This window comes from Cyprinodon tularosa, unplaced genomic scaffold, assembly GCF_016077235.1.
Source record: "Cyprinodon tularosa strain WSP-4 unplaced genomic scaffold, ASM1607723v1 ctg71, whole genome shotgun sequence".
NCBI classification, from domain to species: domain Eukaryota; kingdom Metazoa; phylum Chordata; class Actinopteri; order Cyprinodontiformes; family Cyprinodontidae; genus Cyprinodon; species Cyprinodon tularosa.
Genome location: NW_024039463.1, coordinates 881437 through 897175, shown reverse-complemented (window position 1 = coordinate 897175; position 15739 = coordinate 881437). Strand labels below are relative to the sequence as shown.

At 36.9% G+C, this 15739-nt stretch overlaps 2 protein-coding genes across 10 annotated transcripts in view; both read right to left on the bottom strand.

Annotated features, from left to right (window-relative positions):
- cers3b (ceramide synthase 3b) overlaps positions 1-9947 on the bottom strand; it is a 38665-nt gene extending 28718 nt beyond the window's left edge. The window contains exons 1-13 of one of the 8 annotated variants that reach the window (XM_038268762.1): positions 9872-9942; positions 9669-9743; positions 9091-9136; positions 7051-7227; positions 6761-6878; positions 3883-4001; positions 3734-3791; positions 2897-2947; positions 2717-2809; positions 2415-2543; positions 644-750; positions 406-559; positions 36-314 (exon numbers count right to left, since the gene is read on the bottom strand). In XM_038268762.1, coding sequence (XP_038124690.1) covers positions 186-314; positions 406-559; positions 644-750; positions 2415-2543; positions 2717-2809; positions 2897-2947; positions 3734-3791; positions 3883-4001; positions 6761-6878; positions 7051-7223 — 1131 coding nt within the window. In that variant the 5' untranslated portion in view covers positions 7224-7227; positions 9091-9136; positions 9669-9743; positions 9872-9942 and the 3' untranslated portion in view covers positions 36-185. Of the gene's footprint in view, positions 1-35; positions 315-405; positions 560-643; positions 751-2414; positions 2544-2716; positions 2810-2896; positions 2948-3733; positions 3792-3882; positions 4002-6760; positions 6879-7050; positions 7228-9090; positions 9165-9347; positions 9508-9668 lie in introns of those variants that run through there. The other 7 variants (XM_038268764.1, XM_038268763.1, XM_038268761.1 and 4 more) reach the window with 7 other exon arrangements.
- A 3228-nt stretch (positions 9948-13175) lies between these two features.
- LOC119772342 (anoctamin-1-like) overlaps positions 13176-15739 on the bottom strand; it is a 35154-nt gene continuing 32590 nt past the window's right edge. Inside the window, exons 28-29 of one of the 2 annotated variants that reach the window (XM_038268699.1) lie at positions 14078-14624; positions 13176-13988 (exon numbers count right to left, since the gene is read on the bottom strand). In XM_038268699.1, coding sequence (XP_038124627.1) covers positions 13345-13988; positions 14078-14624 — 1191 coding nt within the window. In that variant the 3' untranslated portion in view covers positions 13176-13344. The remainder of the gene's footprint in view (positions 13989-14077; positions 14625-15739) is intronic. The other variant, XM_038268698.1, reaches the window with a different exon arrangement.

The window sequence follows — 15739 nt, the reverse complement described above, 5'->3', positions numbered from 1 at the left end:
TAAAAGCAAACATATTAAAGAGCTCCTATATATTGTATATATGTCAATTAGGGCTAAAATAAAATCACACTATGTAGGTTCCTTCACAGTTCCATCAAAATTAATATTCCTCTGCTAGATCAAAAGTTGGAGCAATAAAAAGTCAATTTATCCGTTGTTGATACTATTCTTCTTCTCTGCCTGACTCAGTGACCGTTAGCTCGACCTCTGGCACCGTTCATGGCACCATTCATGTGACTCAGTTTGTGTTTTATATCCTTGGGTGAGTCACTGTCATCCTCCTCTTCATCGCTTCGGACATCGCCGTCTAGTTGCTGGATAAAAACATGACACAGCGAAGATTTTGTTAAAAGAAGCACATGTATAAGAGCATGGCACATGCAAACAAATCTCCTCTGAATTTACCTTATTGAAAACAAACTTGTAAGCCATTCTAGATATTAGAAAAGCCCAGTAAATGTGAAGAATCTGCAGAACCAGCAACATGATGTTGAAGAAATAGTAGCCAAAGAAGGCATCAAACAACTCCAGTGGGTACACCCACGTACAGTGGATGAGCCTATAGATGTGGACATTTGTTAATTTCACTCATCTCCACGTCATACTGCATTATATAACATCCTTTGCTTTTTTATTTACTCACCAGAAAGGAAAAATAATAAGTCTTGTCACCATGAAGACAATGGTAAACAACACAAACATGACATCAGCAGTCTTTTCCCATTTGGCGTAGTTAAACAACTTTCCCCCCTGTAAGCAGCAAAGAGAGAAATAAAATATTGATACACGTGGGAGCAGAAAACTTAAAACTACAACAAATGGGACAATGTATTTGACCATAAGTTTTGTTGCTAACTGTGTTGTTGTTTCCCTGCTACTATTTCTATTCTTGTAAAAGCATTCAAATGCTGTTTTGTTTTTTTTCACAAATTACAACCACAAATTTAATTTTATTTGAAGTTGATTTTATGTGGGTATCTGTGTGGAATGCAATTTATGCACACCGTTGTATTAAAGGCCATATTTGTTTAATTTCGCTGTTTAAAAAAATTCTCTCACTTTAGCTCTGGATCACATCCAGAGTTTCCCATTGGCGTCAGAGCTGCTTCCCCGACTAATGCTTCATTGTTCAGGCCTTTAAGGTATGTATTAAAAGTTTAGTCATTTCCTTGACATTTACCAGTGATGATCTGAGCAGATGCAATGATCAAACCTTGGGTATTTTTGTTTAAACTAATAAACTTCTATCAAAACTTCCCCCTTGACCTGTCTGATGTGTTTCTTAATCTTAATGATTTTATGAAGTAGTTTGCTATTTCCTTCTTAGGCTTTTAACGAACAAGTTTATTTACAAAGATACTAGATCACACAGAGAAGGGCAATATCAACTAGTTAGCTGCTCAGAAAGTCATATATATACGTATGTGTATATATATATATATATATATATATATATATATATATATATATATATATATATATATATATATATATATGTATGTATATAGGGGGTATCACCCTAGTACTGTGTGCACTTTAGATTGGTATATCTATTAAACACTATTCCATAGAGAATTCAACAAAATATATAAAACAAATAAAAGCAGAACAATCATTTATTCTCAAATATGATGCATACGATTTTCCACATGGGAGGAATACAATATTTGTTGTGTGGCTTAACTTACTTGTGAAGAAGATGATAATTCCTGTTTGAATTCATTCTGTAAACTATTTTTACCTGACAATCTGTGAACACGGAAGAGTTTCTGATGGCTCTTGAACCTATTTAGAATAGTAATGTAACAGCTGATCAAATAGAAAAATGTTCCTACGTTGTTCTAAATGAAGTTCCTAACTTATTTCTTTTTGCATTTTCAAAAAGAAATATCTAATACCGGAACGATTCCATATATAATCCCCGGAATAATTGCTCTACTAGCTAAAGTTGTGTGCAGCACCCACTGACTTTAGTCATTGACTCTTACTACGTTTCACCTTTGCACCTTGGGCTAAAAGGCTGGATTTTGGTAGCTCTGACAAAATCTTCCATAATATTGTTTTTTCCAAATATATGTTTAATGTTTAAAATGACAACAAAACACATTTATGTAATTAAACTGGTATTACTCTGCCCATAGATATCTGCTATTGAAAATGGATCTCAAATTCAAGTGCAAACAGGATACATCTCATTTTTATACTCACTTTGTGAGTATAAAAATTTCCTGAGTAATGACTTACCTCATTATTTTTAGTGACCCATCTGAAGCTATTAGCTCCTGGGTTTTTGTGTTCAAAAATATATCATACTCAGTCAATGAATAACACACGATTTAGCAGCAAATAGGCTTTCTTTCAGCAATAACTAAGACACACAATAACTGTGACCTAAACATAACGGAAGCACTGACCTCAAGCAGTATATCAGAAGAATCATGAACCGCCATCACCAGGGTTCCGATACGAATGTAGTTAGAAATCCAGGAAAAACTCAGAAGTGTCAGTGTGGCTAAATGGTGAATCACCTGCTCTTTAAAGTCCTGCCAACATAGATTGAAAACAATACATTCGACCATAGATTAAAATGAGTAGATTTTGTAAACACTGGTACTTAGATGTGAGATCTAAGAAAAAATATTAAACAATTAATTTAGATTAAACTAAACAATGCATCACTGATATATTTGACAAATCACCACAGCTGTGCACTCACTTTCCTTTTCACATCAATTGTCAGGCTGAGGAGCAGAGAAAGGTAGAAGCCCATTTCCAAGATGTAATACCAGTACTGCGACGGGAGCATGGACTGGAGGAACATTTAAGAAACATAACGTTTATAAAAATTACTGTGCCTACATTTATGCCTATGCAAAAAAGAACAGAATATAGTTACCTGTTTAGGAAACCCTGCCCAAACCGTCCTAAGGTCATAAAACCAGGGCTTCTAAAGACAACACAAAACAAGATGAGAGTCATAAGGATTATAGTTCATTTGAGTGGTGATTTTCTGGCAACAAAAGTCGCTGAAGTGCAGGAATTCAGTATTCAGTGGTGACGTCTATTAAAGTTACAGTGATTTTAAGAATTTTGAACAAACGAAGAGCAGTAGCTACTCACAATGCAGCCAAGACATGGGAGGGATAAATAAATACTTCCTCATAAAAATAATTTTGAGCTGTGGCATTAGTCAGTTTCAGCCTATAGAATAAAACCTAGAATGTTTTGAAAGTGAAAAGAAAATATGGGACAAGATTTTTCTTTACATACATTTTGACGATTTCCAAAAAAAAATTTAAATTAATGTACATTTTTAAATTTCAAAAAAAAAAAAGAAAGAAAAAACAGCAAAGAACATTTTATAAAATTAATTCACTACCTTTTTCATGAACTGAACTTTAGAAATTGGTGTTGGGGACACTTGATCTCTCAATGCAAAATGCCCTATAAATTATGCTTTTATATATATGTATTAAGAATACGGATATCTTAAACATAATTTGGAGTTTCAAAAGATTATTGCATTAACTCAGTAAACATTTAATATTTGTATACTTATTTGTTTTCTGAATTTATTTTTCTGTTTTGGGGACAGGAGTTTGCATCAATTCTGTAGAAATTATCTTATGTAAAATGGCATATATAAAACTGTTGTTGTGAAAGGGCAACTATCAGATAATAAAAAGTAAACAGCTACACATTCAAGTCGGAAAAAAAATAGTTGGAAACTTACATCATATAGGGCCAAGAGTCCACCAAGAAATGCACAAAGATAAAATCCACATCTCCAACTGATGAGATACAGAGGTAATTAAATCAAAATTCCTTAGCAGATAGTCATCTCCCACTAATGTTAGGTCTTTATATTTACACAAGACCAACCTCGCCTCACAGAACCTCTTCCGAAGCCCAGCTCGATCCTGGTTTCTCCTCCTCCTGAACCACACTTCTACTCTCCTCTCTGGCCAACCAGTCTTCTTACAGAGGGACAAAATTTCAGCCTGAGACACAAAACAAACAATCCATGGTTTTACATTTATAAAGGTTCATGTACCTTAACTTTTTTGTACATTGTCTAAACAAACCGAGCACTATATAAAAATAAAATGATTATTTCTTCTCTAAATACTCCAGGATTTTTTTTTTTTACCAATCCAGTCAGACCATCTGAAGAAGGGGCAGCCAGGAGTGAACCACCTGTCCTGGTGGATTCTGGACTGTCTCACTGGCTGTCCACAGTATGTGAAGACACAAGGCTTTGTCTCTGACTTATTTGGCAGTGGTGGCATTAGCCATGTGTAGTTTGTTGGAGCAACCGCTTATCTGCAGCTGAAAGGAAGCGGTTGGATAAGCTTATCAGCAAGGTCAGCTTTGCCCTAGGCTGCCCCCTCGATCTAGTACAGGTGGTGGAAGAACAGACTTAAGTAAAAATAAAATCACTGTTGGACAATATCTCCCACCCCATGCAAGGAGCTGCAGAACTGGAGAGCTCCCTCGCTGACAGACTTCACAGATGCACACAGCATGTTATGGCAGATCCTTTCTCAGCAGCTGTTAGACTTTATAACAATTACTGTTAATATTCCTGACTAGTGCATTTTTTCACTTCTCCAAGTTAATGGTATGATGCTGTTTTTAAAAGCATAATGTTTTGCACATTATTTTATTACAACAAGCCCAGTTGTGAAATTCATTGAGTATTCTTTTGTTTCTCATTGTTTTTTATTTTTGTTCTGCATGCTTCTATTCACTTTGCTGCTACAGATAAAGCTGAGTTCATTGTGATAAACAATGTTTGTAGAGTAGTAGTCAGGGTGGATTACCACTTGACCTGCAGAATCAAGAAACCACTTCAAAAGAACATCACAGATGACATGAAGTGGAACAAAAAGAAAATAGCAAGAAACAAAAGATAAGAATCAAAGTCATTGACATCATGCTGGTGTGACGTACCAAACCAATTCTAAGACTGAGTTAAGAACTAGGTGCAATATTTATGGTTATCTAGCATGTTTTAAGAGGAAGAATAAGGGGTTTATTTTTTTCCCAAGTAATTTTTTCACTCTGTCATTCATTAATTTACAAAAAAAAAAAAAATTTTTAGATAATTATTTAGTTTGGAGCTAAATATTTAGTTTGCAAATTAAGTATTTAGTTTTTTTAAAATAAACATTTAGCTCCAAATTAAATATTTATTTAACAAAGTAAGATTTTTATTATTAAATGAATGAATGATATAGTGAAATAATGATTGGAAAAAATAAACCCCTTATTTTTTCTCTTAAATAAGGGGTTTATTGCTCCTAATATTGCTCCTAATATTTTACTGCTTTACTTTACCAACGGCACCCCATAAAAATTGGCATTCCCCTGGGAGTTCCAAGGATAGAACCATTTAAAAACAAACAAGAAAAACACATTTGTCAAACCTTTAAAGGAAAAGTCCAGTCATATTCAGAATTTAAGCTTCTGGAAGTACTTTAAATATGAAATTATTACATACTGTTCAATACATGATAAGCTTTTTTTAATTAAGAGTAATTTCATTTGACTGCGCTTTACTGGATGCATCCATGGTTGTCAAAGAACACTACTGCCACCTACCGGTTTGTCATGTCACGGTGCATAATCGGGTGTTGATCAAGTCCCAATGCTGTATCTGGTGTTTGTCACAACGTGCTATTATGCAAGTCATCTTGAAAACATTCTTCTTCAAAATGTTGGCTACATATGATGTGTTTTTTCTCTGGCCAGAAGTTCGATGGCAAATCCTCCCTCTTCAAGTTGGCAATCCAACGACAAATCCGTCGGTGGAGGATCATGAATTGGAAAGGTGAAATAATAAACATTTTTTTCACTTTTACCCGATGTATTGCAACATCCAGCTGCCATGCATATAGGCATTGTCAGTTTAACTATAGCTGTTGCGAATTTCAATGATGAAGTCCTCTCAAAATCTTAAATAATTCTTGTTGATTGCAGATGTGTCTAATAGTTCCCATTGATGTTGCTTGTAAAGTGGGGAGATTAGCACTAGGCCTACAGCACAATGACGTCACTGCCGGAAGAAGTGAGGTGTTATTATATTTGGGGAAAAATGGCTGGTCCTAGACTCGGTGATCGCGAAAAAAAAACATTTTAATTTTTTTACTGATTAATGCTAAATTCATTAAATCAAAGCAAATAAATTGGTTTTAGGTATAGATAATGATCCCTTTATTATTCCTTGCTGACCAGACTTTTCCTTTAACATGTTTGAAGCTATCAGAAAGATGTAGATCATATTATATAGCTGACAGTTACGTAAAAAGATGCAAAAATGCATGCATAAAACTAACAACTTCTTAAATTAGAGAGAGTCATGCTTACAGTAAAACATAGTGGTGGTAGTGTAGTGGTATGGGGCCGATTTGCTGCTTGGAGAAGGCAGAGGCATTAAGTTTTAGGGTGCAACAAGGATTATCTCAAATTGTAAAATGCGACAAAAACAAGAAAAAAACTAAGTAAAGCCCTGTAATGTTATTTTAAAGGATACAATATTTTTTATCTTTATTCATTCTTGATGTTCTGAAGATCTGTTAGCTTTTTATGGCTGTTTCTTTTAGATTTTCTTTAAAATAAATGGTCTATTTATTTTGTACTACATTTTTCTTTATTTACTGATGAAAATATGTAAAAGTATTTTTGTGAAAACTTATGGTAACACATTAAGGCCTGGAATTAATGTATGTAAAAAAAAAAAAAAAAAAAAAAAAGATACCTGTGATGGATTCCGGGCTTTGCTGCAAAAGTGCTTTTCTAGGATTGGGTTTTGCTCAGCTTTGAGTCGCACCTTGTCTCTGATCTCAAGAACATTAGCGAGTGGCGTGGCCAAGTACCTGAAACAGCACACAGAGCTCTGTAAATCTCCTTTATAACACAACACCGGCAGGTCTTTGGAATTTCTTAACATTGCTTTAAACTTGTGCAACATAATCCGGGTATAATCGGATAAATGCACAGCTGAAGTCTAAGTTACATTTACTCTTTTGCTGTACAGTAAATCCTTGCCTTTCAAATAGATATCTGACCACAAGAAGGCAGAGAGCACAGGGCACCGCGGCATAAAGCTGAGAGGCTTTGGCATAAATTCGATCATCTTTGTCCACAAGATCTGCCCAGGAGACTCCAACTGGGAGCCATAGACGTTCCCACCACAGCCACTCTTGGATTGTCTGCAACATGATGCTAAAATGTGGGGGGAAAATGTTACACAATTTAATACAATTAACAAGTTTGTTTTACAGTCAAGTGTATGGACTCACAATCATTTCAAATATGTTAAGATTTCCTTTGTACAGATTTGATATTTTGTAAAAGAACCCTGTGTTTTGATCTGATCTTTTTTTTTTTTTATTTAAAGTATAATTTATACAGAAGATAAAATAAAGTACAGTGGAATCTGCTTATAGTGGTCACGGATATATTAATCGACCGCTTATATAGATCAAAAGGATTGGGACAGAATAATTTCTATACAAATGATGTTTAAATAATTTGTTTATAGTAATCAAAAAGTGAGAAGGGGGAGGAGGATGAGGATGAAGAAGAGGAGACTGTTGTCCGTTCCAGAGCTGGGACGAGGAATGCAGTTTGCATATTAAAGACTGGTCTCCTGCATGTTTGTTTCAAAAACTTTGACCTTTTACATTGTTTTGAAGAAGAGGTGAACTCGGTGTTGAACAACACTCTGATCCAGGGAACTACAGATAAATATGTTAAGTGATTTCATAATGCTGGGCAGCAGATCCGCAACACAAAACAGAGGTAGGCTTGCTTTAATTTTCTGTAGCCAATGCAGTTATCTTCTATATTGTTCTATGAAACTTTTTGTTTCAAACTTACATGTTAAAAAATGCACTGGAGGCACAACAGGGCCGACGCACAGAATAAATTACATAGGCCTACTGTAGGCTACCAGAGTTATGTCTGCGCACAGCGCAGTATACTGTCATTAAACTTGCATGGTACTGTAATAAAAAGCGGAAGCTATCGGTTTCGTTAAATTTTTCTAATTGAAAAACAATACAAATGGCATTTAGATTATATTCTGCATAAAAAATAAGTGAAATAACCGTAAATTTAGTTTTAGTAATCAACCTCTTATAGTGTTCAAAATGGCTCTGGACCAATGTGACCACTATAAGCGGATTCCACTGTACTTACAGTAAAAACCAATAAAAGAAAAGGGGTGAAGAGAAATTACATTAAAATAAGAAAAAATTTAATAATATTTGGTGATATTAAGCATCACATAAAGGTGAAGAAAGTAATAAAAGGTGAAATGCAAATTTACAACAAATAGCTACCGGGTATGCTATTACAGAAATGAGCTGGTAAGGTAACACTGTCATGAAATCTATGGCAAACAGTAATGTTTTAATTTATTTAATGAAGTGAGCCTTCAGGAATCTCATGGGACCTTTGCCCATTAAGATTTATAAACACCATAACAGATAAAATTGTGGGAGTTTGACAGAGAAGATTTTTGGACCAATCAAGCATAGCAACAGACAGTCCTACTTATAAAGTCTACCAAACAGCATGGTAGGATCAGCTGTGTCAAACTCATTGCTGAGACCTAGTAGTACCAATGCCAAAGTTCTACATGCTTCACTGTTATCAATGGTTATTAAAAACTAGATATGATGTGATTACTTGATATCAAAGCATATATTTAGGTCTAGAATATGTAACCAATTCTATGTCGTAAGGACCTGAAGTAAAGGCAGCCAGCTCTCAGGAGATGGAGAACTCCTGCAGATATCAAAGGGCAACAAGATAAAGAAAGGTGAGGAACAATTCATGGAAGCAGAGATTAAAGAGAAGTAAAGTCCTTCCTCATATGGACTCTGCCCGTAACAGCACAGATGAAAAATAATACTTAGGCGCAAATAAACTGGACTTTTTATCAGCATTTAGGCTACATTCGAGAAGATGACCAAGATTCTTTTTAATTAAGTGTATTTACGAAGGCAGTATACATCATATGAGTGTGTCCCTTAATCTCAAAAGCGGTTAATAAGTCAGCATGGGAAAAGGCAGACATACCTGCAGGCAGTGTTGTCTTGACAAGTTTCAACAGCAGGGATAGAAGCTGAAGCAGATACAGTGTGTTAGCAGGTCTGATGAAAGTAAAGTAAAAGAGTACGCAACCGAAATGAACCTCTGCTTCATTGTCTCTTTCAACAAAACAAATCTCTCATTCATTTTCCTTCAGTTTTCGACATGATCAACAAAAGGCTGCTTCGAGAACACATTTGTGGAAATAAAGGTATAGTAAATAAGTTCAAAATTCACACACTTACCTTTACGGTGTGCCCAATGCAGGTAATGCTGGGTGTTGTCTGGAGATCTACCTAACTGAGGTCAGCCTATTACTCATACCACCCATATAGTACACCTAATCATCTCAGATAACAGTTCTGCTATATCATAGACATTCTTGGATACATCCTGGACTTTCAGAAGTCCAGGAAGTTTTTACCCCTCACGGAGGGGTAAAAAGTGAGATTGATATTTGATTGAAAGTTGGTGATCTTTCTAACCTGCACATATACCCAAATGTGTTTCAAGAATCTCAAATAAGCATGTTGAATAGATTAAAAGCTCTGTGTGTGGTCGCTCACCTGGTGTAAAAGTCCTGAATCCTTCCCTCCCACTTTGCAAGCTCTCTTGAGCACTCCCTTGCAGTTGCTACAAGTCTTTAGAGATATGGAACAGCAAACAGCTTAGCACTTTTAAAGCATTTTGCCGGTAGTTTCTTTGTTTAACTTGTAAATTATAAGCTGCAACAGTCATCCAAAGGGTAGGATTGGGATGGCTTGCGTACCTTCACCTGCAACAATTCCCTTGGAATGCATGAGCAGCCCCCACAAAGGCCCCATTCACTGGTAAGGCAGCAGAGGAGGAGGAGCCAAGTGGGAAAGAGGAACTCTCTCCCACAAGAACAAAGAGTGAAACATCATGTTGTGGAGATAGCTACCTGAGTTAATAATGAACATATAAATAGAGATTGAGCTATCCAGGGAGTGGCGAAAATTCTCCAATTCACTTTGTTTTCCTTAAGGCAGAGGTTATTTTTAGGAACTAGTTGGAAATGTCCTGCTCTTTTATGTTAAGGCACATGAGTCAAGTCTGAAACATGCCAGGTTTTAAACATAAAAGAAAAGCTTTTTTATCATATATCCATCCATTCGTCCATGTTCTCCCACTTAGTCCTGTCACGGTCACAGTGGGGACAGTCTCTCATATGTGATATATATATTTATATAAATATATGTTTGTACATTCTCGTCTTACAGCATGCACCAGAGGGCAACAGAGACAACCACTCTTCTGGTGATATATACATTTACAATGGCTGAATGATAAGCAAGGTTGTGTTTCTGTTTTTTTTCATTTTAACTAACACACTTGTATCTCACACTGCAGAGCACTTCTGGTGTTTCATATAATTAGTTAGAGTTGCAGTGAATAGAGGTCAAATATTACTAGGGTATATATATCTCAAAACTGAATTTTAAACATTTCCAAAGTTGAAATGTGATATTGTCGCTCTCTTATTGTGTACATTCTCATGAAAAAGACTGGCTGGACCATCTTTGACTAGAATAAGGGTAGATTATATCACTGGGGAATCAAACTGACCTGACCCGAACCCTTCAGAGACACTATAGAGTGTTGTCAAGAGAATACAAGACAAGACCCACCAGTGTCAACATGCTAAAGAGAGCTATTAAAGCAATCTCGGCTTCCTCAGACCTTCATCCTACGCTGCATTGATGCAATTATTCTTGCAAAAGAAGCCTCAACCAATTATTCAGTTCCCAGAGTGAGCAAATCAAAAACAAATCCGTAATACCTTTTTTTTTTTTGTAAAGAAGCTGAGGAGATAATAATCAAATAAACACATCTGACAAATATCACTGTACATGAAGTCCAAGTAAAGTACTGTATAAGTTTTAGTTCTTAAATTGAAACACTGAATAAAACGGCAAATCTTAATCCAGTTTATTGAGATGTACAGGAAGTAATGAACTTCTAAATGCATGTTGCTTTAAGCTCTTTTAGAATGTGTATCTTGACAGGATAGAACAATCCCTATTAAGGCAAAATAAAAAATGCAATGCCAAAGAGAGAAGACACATCAAAAATAAGTGGTTGTTTATTTAAATTTCACATCTTTTATATATCAAAATCACTGAAAATAAACAGAAAAACTACAAGCAGAGCTACTAGAATAGCAGTCATCTTCCCCTGGTATACACTGCAGCATGCTGCATGTGTGAAAAACAGTAACAATGATTTAAAAAAGCATATAACATAAAGCCTCTTGAGATATCCAAGTGATTAAAATAACCAACCATCAAAATAGTAAGAAAACTGAATGAGAGTCTTTATTGGTCATGGCAAAAAAGAAAAAAAAATTTTCTGAGGAACTTTTCCCTTAACTGTTCTGCACTAAAGCTATAATAAATATATAAAAAAGATATAAATAGTGTTACATGCATGAATACAGGTGCTGGTCATAAAATTAGAATATCATGAAAAAGTAGATTGATTTCAGTAATTCCATTTAAAAAGTGAAACTTGTATATTATATTCATACATTACATACAAACTCATATATTTCAGATGTTTATTTTGTTTAATTTTGATGATTACAAATGACAACAAATGAAAATCTCAAATTCATCATATCAGAAAATTAGAATATTGTGAAAAGGTTCAAAATTGATGGCCCCTGGTGCCACACTCTAATCAGCTAATTAACTCAAACCACCTGCAAAAGCCTTTAAATGGTCTTTCAGTCTAGTTCTATAGGCTACACAATCATGGGGAAGACTGCTGACTTGACAGTTGTCCAAAAGACGACCATCGACACCTTGCACAAGGAGGGCAAGACACAAAAGGTCATCGCTAAAGAGGCTGGCTGTTCACAGAGCTCAGTGTCCAAGCACATTAATAGAGAGGCGAAGGGAAGGAAAAGATGTGGTCGAAAAAAGTGTACAAGCAAGAGAGATAACCGCACCCTGGAGAGGATTGTGAAACAAAACCCATTCAAAAATGTGGGGGAGATTCACAAAGAGTGGACTGCAGCTGGAGTGAGTGCTTCAAGAACCACCACACACAGACGTATGAAAGACATGGGTTTCTGCTGTCGCATTCCTTGTGTCAAGCCACTCTTGAACCACAGACAGCGTCAGAAGCGTCTTGCCTGGGCTAAAGAGAAACAGGACTGGACTGCTGGTGAGTGGTCCAAAGTCATGTTCTCTGATGAAAGTAAATTTTGCATTTCCTTTGGAAATCAAGGTCCCAGAGTCTGGAGGAAAAGAAGAGAGGCACTTCATCCACGTTGCTTGAAGTCCAGTGTAAAGTTTCCACAGTCAGTGATGGTTTGGGGTGCCATGTCATCTGCTGGTGTTGGTCCATTGTGTTTTCTGAGGTCCAGGGTCAACGCAGCCACATACCAGGAAGTTTTAGAGCACTTCATGCTTCCTGCAGCTGACCAACTTTTTGGAGATGCAGATTTCATTTTCCAACAGGACTTGGCACCTGCACACAGTGCCAAAGCTACCAGTACCTGGTTGAAGGACCATGGTATCCCTGTTCTTAATTGGCCAGCAAACTCTCCTGACCTTAACCCCATAGAAAATCTATGGGGTATTGTGAAGAAGAAGATGCAATACACCAGACCCAACAATTCAGAAGAGCTAAAAGCCACTATTAGAGCAACCTGGGCTATCATAACACCTGAGCAGTGCCACAGACTGATCGACTCCATGCCACGCCGCATTGCTGCAGAAATACAGGCCAAAGGAGGCCCAACTAAATACTGAGTGCTGTACATGCTCATACTTTTCATGTTCATACTTTTCAGTTGGCCAACATTTCTATAAATCCTTTGTTTTTATTGGTCTTCAGTAATATTCTAATTTTCTGATATGATGAATTTGAGATTTTCATTTGTTGTCATTTGTAATCATCAAAATTAAACAAAATAAACATCTGAAATATATGAGTTTGTATGTAATGTATGAATATAATATACAAGTTTCACTTTTTAAATGGAATTACTGAAATCAATCTACTTTTTCATGATATTCTAATTTTATGACCAGCACCTGTATTACACAGGTAAAAAGGATATCCATTGGATGGGCTCTTTTGAGCCCTGGGGTAAGCAAGTGAGAAGGACAGCAGGAGGTTTGAAGCCTCAGGCACAAACAGGAGAGGCTAATCTTGTTAGTCCTCCCTATCCTTCTGCAGACTATAGCCTCCATTTGATGCTCTGCTCTCTCCTTATAATGGAGTGTTATTATGCTTTAGCTTACTGGGTGAAGGAGGAATGCAATCACCAAGCTTCGCACAGCTGGAAGAATGACTTGGTCTTGAGGCTGCCTCTTCGGGACAGGCCACTCTCTGACGAGGAGGCAGGGTGGAGCAGCGGCTCTTACCCCTGGAACGTGGCAGCTGAGTTGGAGGGCCTTTTAGTACAAAAAGTTCACTTGAGGCTTGGGGCTGTTGAGTAAATGCTGACTGTGGAGATGAAAGGGACACTGAACTGTGTGAGGGAGAGGATTGTTTGGGGGATATGCAGCCCAAAGGAACCAGGGGAGTAAGCGAGGGCTGCTGCTGGAGCTTTGTCAGGCTGGTGGATTGGCTAGGCCGGGGCAGGCTGTAGCAAGCCTCAGCTGCTCTGTAACGGGAAGGAAGGGTGGAGCAACGAGATTTTACTCTCGGGTCTGGCTCTTTGGGAGGAGGAGCTATTAGAGTCAACATCCTAGTTTCAACGTTTGATGTTGTAATGTCTCGCCTGGAGCCTTTCAGACTCTGGGACGAGCCTCTTTGGGATAAGGGTCGGGATGCAGGCTCCTGTGGACCTTGTTTGGATTCTGAGCGGGGAAGCTCCTTTTCCACAGCTGTGCTTGATACAGGCTCTTCATCTATATGAATAGAACAAAATAAATGGATTTGACATAGTATAAACTGTCAAGTAAATGATCAAAGAAAAGGGAGAGTTGACTCATCTTACCTAAAAGACCGAGGTCACTCATGAAAGAGTCCAGATCTACGGTTAAGTTCTCCTCCTCGCTTGCCTTTGCTTCATAAACTTCCCCTTCATTGCTCTCTGTTGTTTGATCTTTTTCTCCTGTACCCTCTGTCCTTGCTTCTCCATTTTCTTTCTCATCTTTGCTTTCCATCTTAAAGTCCTCCTCACACTCTTCCCCTCCTGGCTCATATTCTTTATTTTCAGCTTCTTCCAATAAATTATAAACCTCCATGTCAGTATCAAACCTTCCTGGTTCATCCAGACTGATTTCAACACAGACTTCCTCCTTTTTCTCACCCACTTGGCACACAACCTCCTCTTCTGGTGCCTCCTCCACTACAATGTCTATGTTGGCAGGAAAGGAGGGGATTGAGCGTTTTGGGGACAGTGTTTTGGCACATGCTTCTTGGTCTTGTTCTAACAAGAACTCCATCAACGCCATGTTTTCTTTTTTCAGCTGTTCCCGCAATGATCGTGGTACATCTGGGATCATCCAAGCTACCAGCATGCTGAGGAACATGGCGAGATTCTATCCGGGAAAAAAAAAAGAGATGAAGAAAAGCTGTTTTTCCCTTTTTTTATGTTAACATTATACAAAGTATTAAATAATCTTAAAATCGAATGAAAATGAGACATGGTTTTTTAACTAAAAAAAGGATCTGGAAAATGTGTTGGTTTGGGGGTATGGGATTGTTCAGCTTTTTATCCTTGGAACTGCCAAATATTTACAAGTACTCAAGTAAAACCAAACCCCTTCGGAAGAAGTCACCTCATCTGGAAAAAAGGGGGCACCTATAAGTAATTTAATTTCCATAGAAGTCAGCTTTTCTGTGGAGGCCTCAGAGGGTTGTTAGAGAACATCAGTAAACAAAAAGCCACACTAAGTCCAAGGAACACAGCAGACACGTTTAGGATAAGGTTAAACATGGTTATATAACAAAATAACATTCTGAACTTTAATGATGATTGACTGAACAGCGTCAAAGCAAAAAACTTAGACATATGCAACTAAATTAAAATCTTGATAACAAAGAACAACAATCAGAGGAGCTGCCAGAAAGCACATGATACCCCCAGCAGCTCCGAAGATCCACAAATCTGGTGGGAAAATATTTGACAGGATGCTGTGGACTCAATAAAAATGTTCTCTGAATTGAGAGTAAAGGCCATTGTTCAAGGAAAGCCATAAGAATTTGTAAAACAATTGCTGTATTTAGATGAGAACAAAGTATAACTAATTGACATGCACTCAATATGTTATTTGTCCTCGAAAAGCAACATTGCACGTCACTTGAACATACAATCCCCCCAACAATACATGGCGACTTTTCAAATCCATTTAAACAGAAATAAACTTGGTGTTGTACTGCATTTATTCACCATATTTATTTATATATCTTGCAATGCTCTGAACCTTCCTTATGAATGACTTTTGCACCTTGTCTTTAAATGGGTTTTCCTCCTCTCCTACACTGTTCACTGCTAAGCTGCTCTTTACCTGTTAAAAAGTTTTATGCATCTAAATTTTGTTTTGTATACAGTCTGTGTATACAGGCTAGTATACATATAGTAATATACATATATTGTAATGTGTATATACATATGAAGCTCTAGCGAAAGTTCAATTGAAGAAACTCTGACTTA